The 12992-nt window shown below is 47.2% G+C and overlaps 1 protein-coding gene across 1 annotated transcript in view; it reads right to left on the bottom strand.

The window, feature by feature from the left end:
* The window catches only part of EIF4H (eukaryotic translation initiation factor 4H), a 91660-nt gene extending 87138 nt beyond the window's left edge, over window positions 1-4522 (bottom strand). Inside the window, exon 1 of the mRNA XM_068135447.2 lies at window positions 4044-4522. Within this exon, the coding sequence (XP_067991548.2) occupies window positions 4044-4087 (44 nt within the window). The 5' untranslated portion in view covers window positions 4088-4522. The remainder of the gene's footprint in view (window positions 1-4043) is intronic.
* Between the last annotated feature and the right edge of the window lie 8470 nt (window positions 4523-12992).

The following is a 12992-nucleotide window of genomic DNA, read 5'->3' as shown; positions in this document are numbered from 1 at the left end:
AAATTCCTGTCACTTTCAGCCTGGGGAGAGTCATCACCGGCATTCTGACCAAATTACAAATTCCTGTCACTTTCAGCCTGGGGAGAGTCATCACCGGCATTCTGACCAAATTACAAATTCCTGTCACTTTGAGCCTGGGGAGAGTCATCACCGGCATTCTGACCAAATTACAAATTCCTGTCACTTTCAGCCTGGGGAGAGTCATCACCAGCATTCTGACCAAATTACAAATTCCTGTCACTTTCAGCCTGAGGAGAGTCATCACTGGCATTCTGACCAAATTACAAATTCCTGTCACTTTCAGCCTGGGGAGAATCATCACCGGAATTCTGACCAAATTACAAATTCCTGTCACTTTCAGCCTGAGGAGAGTCATCACCGGCATTCTGACCAAATTACAAATTCCTGTCACTTTCAGCCTGGGGAGAGTCATCACCGGAATTCTGACCAAATTACAAATTCCTGTCACTTTCAGCCTGGGGAGAGTCATCACCGGCATTCTGACCAAATTACAAATTCCTGTCACTTTCAGCCTGGGGAGAGTCATCACCGGCATTCTGACCAAATTACAAATTCCTGTCACTTTCAGCCTGAGGAGAGTCATCACCGGCATTCTGACCAAATTACAAATTCCTGCCACTTTCAGCATGGGGAGAGTCATCACCGGCATTCTGACCAAATAACAAATTCCTGTCACTTTCAGCCTGGGGAGAGTCATCACCGGCATTCTGACCAAATTACAAATTCCTGTCACTTTCAGCCTGAGGAGAGTCATCACTGGCATTCTGACCAAATTACAAATTCCTGTCACTTTCAGCCTGAGGAGAGTCATCACCGGCATTCTGACCAAATTACAAATTCCTGTCACTTTCAGCCTGGGGAGAGTCATCACCGGCATTCTGACCAAATTACAAATTACTGTCACTTTCAGCCTGAGGAGAGTCATCACCGGCATTCTGACCAAATAACAAATTCCTATCACTTTCAGCCTGGGGAGAGTCATCACCGGCATTCTGACCAAATTACAAATTCCTGTCACTTTCAGCCTGAGGAGAGTCATCACCGGCATTCTGACCAAATTACAAATTCCAGTCACTTTCAGCCTGGGGAGAGTCATCACCGGCATTCTGACCAAATTACAAATTCCTGTCACTTTCAGCCTGAGGAGAGTCATCACCGGAATTTTGACCAAATTACAAATTCCTGTCACTTTCAGCCTGGGGAGAGTCATCACCGGCATTCTGACCAAATAACAAATTCCTGTCACTTTCAGCCTGGGGAGAGTCATCACCGGCATTCTGACCAAATTACAAATTCCTGCCACTTTCAGCCTGAGGAGAGTCATCACCGGCATTCTGACCAAATAACAAATTCCTGTCACTTTCAGCCTGGGGAGAGTCATCATCGACATTCTGACCAAATTACAAATTCCTGTCACTTTCAGCCTGGGGAGAGTCATCACCGGCATTCTGACCAAATTACAAATTCCTGCCACTTTCAGCCTGAGGAGAGTCATCACCGGCATTCTGACCAAATAACAAATTCCTGTCACTTTCAGCCTGGGGAGAGTCATCATCGACATTCTGACCAAATTACAAATTCCTGTCACTTTCAGCCTGAGGAGAGTCATCACCGGCATTCTGACCAAATAACAAATTCCTGTCACTTTCAGCCTGGGGAGAGTCATCACCGGCATTCTGACCAAATTACAAATTCCTGTCACTTTCAGCCTGAGGAGAGTCATCACTGGCATTCTGACCAAATTACAAATTCCTGTCACTTTCAGCCTGAGGAGAGTCATCACCGGCATTCTGACCAAATTACAAATTCCTGTCACTTTCAGCCTGGGGAGAGTCATCACCGGCATTCTGACCAAATTACAAATTACTGTCACTTTCAGCCTGAGGAGAGTCATCACCGGCATTCTGACCAAATAACAAATTCCTATCACTTTCAGCCTGGGGAGAGTCATCACCGGCATTCTGACCAAATTACAAATTCCTGTCACTTTCAGCCTGGGGAGAGTCATCACCGGCATTCTGACCAAATTACAAATTCCTGTCACTTTCAGCCTGAGGAGAGTCATCACCGGAATTTTGACCAAATTACAAATTCCTGTCACTTTCAGCCTGGGGAGAGTCATCACCGGCATTCTGACCAAATAACAAATTCCTGTCACTTTCAGCCTGGGGAGAGTCATCACTGGCATTCTGACCAAATTACAAATTCCTGTCACTTTCAGCCTGGGGAGAGTCATCACCGGCATTCTGACCAAATAACAAATTCCTGTCACTTTCAGCCTGGGGAGAGTCATCACCGGCATTCTGACCAAATTACAAATTCCTGCCACTTTCAGCCTGAGGAGAGTCATCACCGGCATTCTGACCAAATAACAAATTCCTGTCACTTTCAGCCTGGGGAGAGTCATCACTGGCATTCTGACCAAATTACAAATTCCTGTCACTTTCAGCCTGGGGAGAGTCATCATCGACATTCTGACCAAATTACAAATTCCTGTCACTTTCAGCCTGGGGAGAGTCATCACCGGCATTCTGACCAAATTACAAATTCCTGCCACTTTCAGCCTGAGGAGAGTCATCACCGGCATTCTGACCAAATAACAAATTCCTGTCACTTTCAGCCTGGGGAGAGTCATCATCGACATTCTGACCAAATTACAAATTCCTGCCACTTTCAGCCTGAGGAGAGTCATCACCGGCATTCTGACCAAATAACAAATTCCTGTCACTTTCAGCCTGGGGAGAGTCATCACCGGCATTCTGACCAAATTACAAATTCCTGCCACTTTCAGCCTGAGGAGAGTCATCACCGGCATTCTGACCAAATTACAAATTCCTGTCACTTTCAGCCTGGGGAGAGTCATCACCGGCATTCTGACCAAATTACAAATTCCTGCCACTTTCAGCCTGGGGAGAGTCATCACCGGCATTCTGACCAAATAACAAATTCCTGCCACTTTCAGCCTGGGGAGAGTCATCACCGGCATTCTGACCAAATTACAAATTCCTGTCACTTTCAGCCTGGGGAGAGTCATCACTGGCATTCTGACCAAATAACAAATTCCTGCCACTTTCAGCCTGGGGAGTCATCACCGGCATTCTGACCAAATTACAAATTCCTGTCACTTTCAGCCTGGGGAGAGTCATCACCGGCATTCTGACCAAATTACAAATTCCTGTCACTTTCAGCCTGGGGAGAGTCATCACCGGCATTCTGACCAAATTACAAATTCCTGCCACTTTCAGCCTGGGGAGAGTCATCACCGGCATTCTGACCAAATTACAAATTCCTGCCACTTTCAGCCTGGGGAGAGTCATCACCGGCATTCTGACCAAATTACAAATTCCTGTCACTTTCAGCCTGAGGAGAGTCATCACCGGCATTCTGACCAATTACAAATTATTAAACATTAAATTACAAAAACATTAAAAACCTAAATAACCTCTGCTACCGCGACTCTGCACGTGCAACTCATCAAGTCCTCGGTGACAGCAACCAACACCATCACCACCACGAATGGAGCGACGTCACAAGTTTACCTCATTCACCCGACGAGCCAATTTCAGGACGGACTTCCTAATTCGACTCATTCCAAGAGAATCCATTTACTGCCGCACAAGTCGATTTCCTTCAGAAATAAATCGACTCCCGAATTCCCGAATCCAGGAATATAGACGATATTAGCGCATTTCGTGAGGGGTATGAACCGTCAGTCAGAGCAAGCACGGGCCTAGTCGTTTGACACAAGCAAAATGCCCAAAGCAGCGTGGAATTCGAACGTGCGACGATCCTCCTGGAAACCCGGGCATATGGAGCTGGAAAAGCTGAGGAAAGCTCCGATCGGCCGTGGAACGACCAACGGAGAAAGTGCCTATCATGGGGCTGAGGGACGCACAGGCCCAAATATTAGGCCTCACTCACAGTATTTGTCAAACATCGCATCGGGTTAAAAACGTCTCAGTACACCAGGTATTCCCTCCCAGGGTGCTCGCGTCTCGGGAACAGGTACCCAAGGTACGTACCGATTGACGCCGAAGCTGCTGTAAGCTCCATCGAAATCCGCCATCCCGGCCGTGCCCAGGCGGCGCTTAGATGGCGCCGGGCGCGACACCGACACGTGTTCGCGCCGAGACTGCCCACCGCAGGCTTTTAAATTTATTTCCTTCGATTAATTCAGCAATACCAGCCGGAGCCTTTCGCGCACCTTCGTCCTTATTTTTGGCTTCGCTATTTCTTTGCACCTCAGTTGCCGCCGCCGGCGACGGTTGGTAAACTTGCGAAGCTGGTACGTGCTAATGTGGACGACGTGGGGAATGTCGACGGATTAATAAACCGGGAATTTACTCGTGAGAACCTCGTCTGCAATTACATGTTGGTCGTGCGGTCAAACGGTGTCCCACAACTTCACAAGGCTCACTTATCGACTTGAGAACGCTCCAAGTTTTACCGAGTTGATGGATTAATTAAAACCGCCGGTGGATACGAAACGGGCGCGATGGGCCAAATGGCACTCTCACTGCAATCTTCCTCTATTTAAGGATTCCAGAGGCTGCACCTTCATCAGCACAATCGAACACCGATGCAAAATTTGGTGGAGATCAAGCCGGCCTTGTTTCACATATACGTATTACATACATACACACGAAAGCAGCAACGAAGGCTGGAAAGGGTGGAAATGCGAATGGTTCGGTGGATGTGTGGAGTATCGTTGAGAGGGAGGAAGACAAATGATGAATTGCGAAAGATGATGGGAATAGAGCCTGTGATGGATGCTGTGAAGAGGAACAGGTTGAGATGGTTTGGTCATGTGTTGAGGAAGGATGAAAGTGACTGGTTGAGAAGAGTGATGGAAATGAATGTAGAAGGAAGCAGAGGACGGGGAAGACCGAGAAAGACTTGGCTAAAGATGGTGGAAGAAGAAATGCGGGCAAGGGGGTTAACAAGGAGAGATGCAGAAAATAGGGCAAAATGGAGAAGATTGTCATGGAGACCGCAAGGCTAACCCCCGCTCTAGCAGGGGAAATGGCCTTAAAATGCATGTTGTTGTTGTATCTATCTATAATTCCAGCAATCTCTGTGTGTCTGTCTGTGTGTCTGTGTGTCTGTGACCGCTGTTTCTCGACAACCACGGGTCCGATATACTTGAAACTTGCCAGGTATATTGCTGGGGACCCGAGGATGTGCCTTTTCAAGGTTTGTAATTAATCGGACAAGTACCTACCGAGCTATGTCCAAAAAACGCTTCAACCAATCAGAGAGCAGCGAGCTATCACGTGTGCCGAACCGTTAATGCAATGCAAGCGTTAATGCGTTAATGCAAGGCTTTTCTTTTTTTCCCTCTTCTCTTTCTACTTTTCCTTGCGATTAAATTGCAAACAGCCAAAATACGTTGGCGCTAATTGAATAATTGGCCATTAACACTAAAATAATCGTAACTGCGATATGCCAACTTCCGGACAGTGCAGCCTTCCATGTTGTTGTTGTTTGCAGCAGCTGTTTGCAGCAAGGCAAGGCTTTTCTTTTTTTCCCTCTTCTCTTTCTACTTTTCCTTGCGATTAAATTGCAAAAAGCCAAAATACGTTGGCGATAATTGAATAAATGGGCATTAATAGATAGATAGATAGATATGCGATATGCGAACTTCCGGACAGTGTGCGCGTTACGAGCTGACCGCCATTACGGTACGTAATTCGATTTCTTATGCGCATTATTTCTCCCAATTCAGTCAGAGCGAAGGGCGGAAGCGAAGAGCGTTGTTATTTTTTGTTTACGGGCGTACGGGCGGGGTAGAGCGTACGGGTAGCGTTTTTTTTTTTTTTTGGCAAGGAACGGGCACCCACGTACGGGCAATGCCCTAGTACATACAATTGCACACAAACACACACACACACACACACACACACACATACACATACACACATACATACATATGTGCATAGATACACACATACACACACATATACACACATACACACATTCATACACACACACACACACACACACACACAGACACACACACACACAAACACATACACACATACATACATGCACACATAAACACACACACCGACACACACATATATACACATACACATGCACATGCACACGTACACACATACATACACACATATATACACACACATGCACACATACGCACACACACACACACACACACACACACACATGCACATACACACATAAACACACATACTGACACATACACACACACACACACACACACACACACACATATATACACACACATGCACACATACGCACACACACACACACACACACACACACACACACATGCACATACACACATAAACACACATACTGACACACACACACACACACACACACACACACATACACACACAAACACACACATACACACATACACATACAAACACACACATATGCACAACCATACATGCACACATACACACATACACACACATACACACACAAACACACACATATACACATACACACATGCACCTACATACATGCACACATACACACACATATACACACACACATACTGACATACACACATACACACACGCAAACACACATATACACATACATACACACATGCACACATACACACACATTCATAGACACACACACACACACACACACATAAACACACACACACACATACACACACAAACACACACATATACACATACACACATGCACCTACATACATGCACACATACACACACATATACACACACACATACTGACATACACACATACACACACGCAAACACACATATACACACAGACACACACATACATTCACACACATACACACACACACACACACACACACATTTGCATGCACACATTTACACACAAACACACACATACTGACATACACACGTACACACGCACACAAACACACACATATAAATACACACATACACACACACACACACACACACACACACACACACACACACACACATACACACACTTGTACACACACACACACACACACATGATACCAATCCTTCAGTCAGTATTCATCTTGTTCACCTGGTGTGCCCTTTCCATTCCTCCCACACCCATTGATTGTCCAAGTCTCCCTCTATCTCGGCCTTCAACTCTGCTGTTGGTCATTTGGTGTTTCCCCCCCCCCCCCCCCTCTTATCTCTCTACTGTTCTTTTTACATCCTGTTACGTCCTTATCCATTCTGTGTACTAGCTCTTCCAGGAGCCTCGACTATGTATACAAATACAAACAAAACAAAAAAGCTGTGTGTCTGAGTCAGTTCCAACCAGAGAAAATGCACAAGCCATTCTATCTGATGCACCGGATGCTCAAAATGTGATGAGTCCTTCCAGGATTCTGGGACATCCCATTTTGGGATGAAGATTTTGTCTGTTAACTGTCGACATTTGGAGGGGGAGGAAGTGTTTCACTACATACCAGTCATATGCCGACAATGTATTTATGTGTTGTCAGGTCAGGCCAGATCAGATATGTGACTTGTTATGGGTACCATGTAAACGTGCACTAAACTGTTTAATGGTGGGTTGTCGGTGACTAAACCGACTCCCCCTTTCCTGGTGAGGAGCGTGTATGGATATATGGACACCCAGCAGGATTAAAAACAAAACCTCTCAAATGGGGGAGGAGCTCGTCCTGAGCAAACGGCTATCCGTACAGGGCACGAGGGCAGCGCACCACATGACGAGACTGGGGCAAAACTTTCGGGACCCCCATTATTTGATGATAGGAGGGAAACCACAGTAACAACCCTGCTGGGTCTGGTTGTGGTAGTGTGTCAGGGTGGTGCTGAGGTGTCATCCACCAGATGACCGTCTCCTCAATTTAACCTGAGGTGGACCCTCCAGGTGGGCGCCTGGAATGTCCTCACTCGAAGGGAAGTTGATCACCTGTCTCTGCTGTCATTTGAGCTCCAGCATTTGAACATCAGTATTGCAGCACTTTCTGAGGTTTGAAGACCGGATAGTCGTGAGATCATCTTGGGTGGCTACACCTAGTACTGGTTTGGTCACTCTGATGGTTACCATTCCCAGTGAGTTGCTGTAGCTGTGTCCAACAAGCTAACTCCTATGGTAATTGAGGTAATACCAGTCAACTGGGGATACTACCAGTACTACGAGACTGAGGATTCATCACTCTCTGGGTGTCATTTCCCTGGTCTCTGTATATTCTCTGACTGAGGCGAGTGATCTCACTGCGAAGGAGCTATTCTATACCGTGCTCGAGTCTGTGCTTGATCGGTGCCCCAGATGAGACACTCTTCCAGTCTTGGGGGATTTCAATGCGTCAACTGACACCAGATGGTTATGCGACGTGTTTTGGTCCCCATTGGTGTTGGTTTTGGAACCAGGAACCAGAATAGCACTAAGTTCCTTAGCTGCACAAGATGTTGAGGACTTAGGGTGCCTGGTTCATGGTTTCAGCACCCACAGCCACATCGCTGGATTTGGTATTCCAACGCTGGTGGTGTGGCAAAGGAGATTGACCATGTACTCATTGATGGTCACTGAAGTTTGCTCCAGCACTGCAGGGTCTACTGGAGTGCTCAGTTCCTCAATACTGACCACAGGCTTGTTGTAGCATCTCCGAAGTTGCAGCTCAAATCCAAGTGGCTGGTACCATCCCAGCCTAGGCTGAATGTTGGCAAGTTCAAGGATGAAAGGGAAGTTGAGGAGTTGGCAAACAGGTAGAGTGGGGGTCTAATGGATCTAGGTGTTTCAGGGGACCCTGAAGAGTTGTGGAGTGCCTTCAAAACCACCATCATGATGTTGCCGGTGGTTGCCTTGGAACCCACCATCAGGCGAAGAGGAACTCTTACTACCAAGGGAAGACTTCCTTCTTACATAGAAGGACTGCGAAGTCCTTCCTTGGCACACCTGAACTCCTCACCACATATAAGGCTTTCATCCACAGCTCAATGGAATACTGTTCTCCCCTCTGGGCTGGTGCTCCTTCCTCACACCTAGCTCGGCTTCACGCTGTTGAAACCAAAGCTTTCAGAATCATCGGAATCTCCCGCAATGAAGCTAACTCTGAGGGCCTTTCACTCACTCACCGCAGGCAGGTTGATGGTCTTTCTGTCTTCTACCGACTCCTCTCTGGCCTTGCCCCCCCAGCTCTCTCTGGGCTCTGTCCCCCAAATATTCCTACAGGTCGCACAAGATCTGCCTGCAACCCTCTTATTGTTAAACTGCCAAAATCAAGACTCTCTATTCACCTTCACTCTTTCATTCCTCTTTTCTCCCGCCTCTGGAACAAACTCCCTCACTCTATTCAATCCCACTCCTCCCTCCAGGTCTTCAGAACAGCTGTTCACCACCATCTCTGATCTTCCCCCATCCAAAACCTTGATCTTTTCTACTCCCGTTAATTCACCCCAGATCCACTTTTTTGAAATTCCGACTTCTTTCCTGGAAGTCCGAGCAATGTCCATGTGTTTTCTACCTCTACCACCCCCCACTCCCTTCCCGTGCCTCCTCCCCCCCAAGCCCTCTCCCTCCCACAGATCTCCCAATCCCCCTGCTTTTAAATGTTGTACTTGCGTGCTTCCCGCTCTCTCTCCCCATCTTGTCTCCCACTCCCTTTATCTTATGTTTTATGTGTCAGTTTGTCTGTTTGTGATTCATGTTAGCTCTTACACGAGCCTCGATCTTGCGTACGAAAAAGAATAATAATAATAATAATAAAGGGACACTGGATATCATTGACCAGAGCCACAGAGTCTGATTTGATGGCAGAACTGAGCTGTTCAGGGAGCTGAGGCGTAAAACTGTACGTTCACTGTGGGCGGACAAGGAGGCCTATGTGCGTTGAGTCTATGAAAGGGTAGAGCATCACCTGTGGTCAAGTGATTCTCATCCTGCTTACAGAAGAACTTGTGCGTTGCATTCCTCCACGTCTGTCCCTCTGTGTAATGCAGTTAGAGCAGAGGGTGGTGAGCTCTTGACAGAGGAGTCTGGAGTGAAGGCCCGCTGGACCAGTTACTTTGAGCGGCGTTACCAGGCTGACCCACCAGCGGTTGAGTTGGATGTCTGGCGTGTTACTATCCCTATTGCTGATCCTCCAGTCAACTGTTAACCACCTTCGTTGGTGGAAACACAGGCTGCGTTGAACCAGTTTAAAGGGGGCAAAGCTCCTGGGATTTTGACATCCATGCTGAGCTTCTCAAGGCTGGTGGAAATGCTGTACTTAGGTTGTTGCATGCAGTCCTGTGCTCTGTTTGGAGCAGAGGCATTATCCAACCTGACTGGAAGAGGAGCCTTGTTGTCCCTCTCTGGAAAGGAAAGGGTGATTGCCAGGACTGCAACAACTACCGAGGGGTGATGCTGCTCTCTGTGCTGGGCAACCGCTTTGCTCGGATAATTATTGAGGTTTCACCACCATCTGCTTGAGTACCAACGTCCAGAGCAGTCTGGCTTTACACCAAAGAGGTCAACAATTGACAGTATCTTTGTTTTTTGGGTCCTCACAGAATGCAGGGGATAGTTTCAGCAGGGACTGCTTGCTGCCTATGTTGATCTCCACAAAGCATGTCATTCAGTGAATCGGGATGTCCTCTGGATGATTCTCCGTCTTCGTGGGGTGCCACCAAAGCTGATCGATTTGATTTTTGAACTATGCTCTTGTAATGAGAGTGCTCTGAGTTGTGTGGTTCCATTTCTGATTTATATCCCGTTGTGACTGGAGTTCATCAAGGGTGTGTACTACCTCCCACACTTTTCAGCGCTTGCATCCATCCAGCACTGTATTTTGGGAAGGAGGTCGAAGAGATTGTGGAAACCGACCCGTGGGAGTTGCATGAAACATATAGGGAATCCTGAGTTAGTTATTCCGTTAGTATTTAAGTGCTTTGACAGGGTCCTTCCTTTTGTACAGGGGATGGGGGAACTTTTGTACATGTACTTCCACAACCTCCAGTTTTCTTTCATCTAACTTTCCAACTTTCCGACTTTCAATCCATTAATCCATCACCAACCCCCTACCCTTTTTGCTCCCAAGCCGCTATCCACCATACCTCCCTTCACCCTGCACCCTCTCAAACCCATAACCCCCACTGGAAGCCGTCCTCTCCTTGGTTTAACCTCCATCTATCTCTCTATTTCAATTCCTCACTCTTTTGTTCCCGAACCTCCATTCCCTGTGCTTCCCTAAGAGCTTCACCCTTTATCTCTCAAACCCTGCACTGGTTAAAAAACCCAACTTAATTTAAATCCATAAACATCCCTTCCATCCTCATATCCATCTCAATCCTTTCTTCTTCTCGCACCTACCCACGGTGAGAACCACACCAACACTACAACCATACTGGACCCACAACCACACCAAAACAATAGTCACTACCATACTGTTATGATTTTGATAGAGCAACATCTAGAGCTAGGTAGATCTGTATAGGTAGGTATTCGACTGTCGTGACAGGGACTCTACATGTAATAAGTTCTTGATGTTTAGGCGTTTGTCGGGATAAAGTGTATAATTGTGGATCTACCAGGAGATTCGTGTGATAAGTAGTGAGGGATTAAAGATAACGCCCCTGTGAGTCTCACCTCGTAGTCAAACCTTTGTCCATTATGGCACTGCAAACCACATAAACATTAGTTAGGTCCTTAGCGCAACGTTAAATAATTCCTTTCCCTGACAATGACTTCGGAACAAACGGACAGGAAACCAGGCCAAAAACACCGCCACAATTGGCCGCCACCGTTTACACCTCCAAGGCCTACAAACCTCGCCTGGCAAGAACCGTGGGGTCGGGGACGGGAGAGTGGAGTGATGCCGCAGAGGGCGTGACCTGGGCGAGCCGGCGAGTTGGGAGGCTTTTATTGGCTGAGGAGTGCGCCAATGTGACGTCATCGGCCAAAGATATTATCGACGGTCGGACGCCATTTTTCGGCAGTTGGCACTTGGCAGTTGGCTGCCAGCACTCCCGCAGAGAGTCGAGTCGAGTGGAGTTCGAAGGAGTTCACGGCTTGAGAGGGTCCCGGTGCGATCCCGAGTTTGGAGAGTCCTTCCTGTCCCTGGTCGAGTGGAGTTCGCGTGCTTTGTGCAGCCCTGCGTTGGACCTTTGGAGCAAGGGAGCTCGTGGTGTGGGTGTGCCGTTGAACCGACGAGGCCTGGTGGCGCTCGGAGGCGGACGGAGAGGGCCACGGGGCCGTGTTACACTGAAGACGAAAGGAGCCAGATAAGCCCGAACTCCGCGTTTACACTTTACATGACGAGACGTGTTATTTTCGTATTCATCTCCCTCGTATCGTGTTTGATATCTGTTGTGTGATTTAGGCTTCTTATTACTATTAGTTATTAGTATTACCGGCACGTGCTTTTTCACTGTCTTTACTTTTCATGAATAAATCCTTGTATTATTTTCTATATATATCTGAACACAGTTTCCTGTTGGATTTTAATAGATAAAGCGGCGGAGCTTTGCTGTGTCCCGTCCCGCCATTCCGCGCGTTTAACTTTAAGTGTTTGATTTGGAATCCGCTATTGAGTTTTCGCCTCAGGAGTTAAAGCCTCGTCATCGACAATCCGCAACTGTGGTGTTAATCGCGGTTGCGCGACAAGTGGTGTCAGGAGTGTGGGATTCGAACCCGTCGGACAAATGTTTTTGTCCGCGGCGAGACATCGACACGGTCGGGCGTACATTGCGCCCGACGTTCGAACGCAAAATGTTTATAGGCGAGGCGGAGAAATTTGTATAGTCAATTGGACATACAATTGGACATATCGCGTCTTCGTCAAATTTAAATTGTGTTCCTGGAATTATTAAAACTAGGGCATGCCCGTACTATATCTATATCTAAAATTATATCCCCCCCTCTATTTACATGAAATGGTTTGGTCCATGAAATGTTTTGGTTCATTCGCAACGCCAAAGCGAACGGCGAACGCTTTACATGAAATGGTTTGGTGCATGAAATGTTTTGGTCCATTCGCAACGCCAAAGCGA

The sequence above is a fragment of the Myxine glutinosa genome, chromosome 14, assembly GCF_964187855.1.
Source record: "Myxine glutinosa chromosome 14, kmMyxGlut1.1, whole genome shotgun sequence".
Taxonomy (NCBI): domain Eukaryota; kingdom Metazoa; phylum Chordata; class Myxini; order Myxiniformes; family Myxinidae; genus Myxine; species Myxine glutinosa.
The sequence above is the reverse complement of the archived record's forward strand: the minus strand, read 5'-3'. Positions and strand labels throughout refer to the sequence as shown.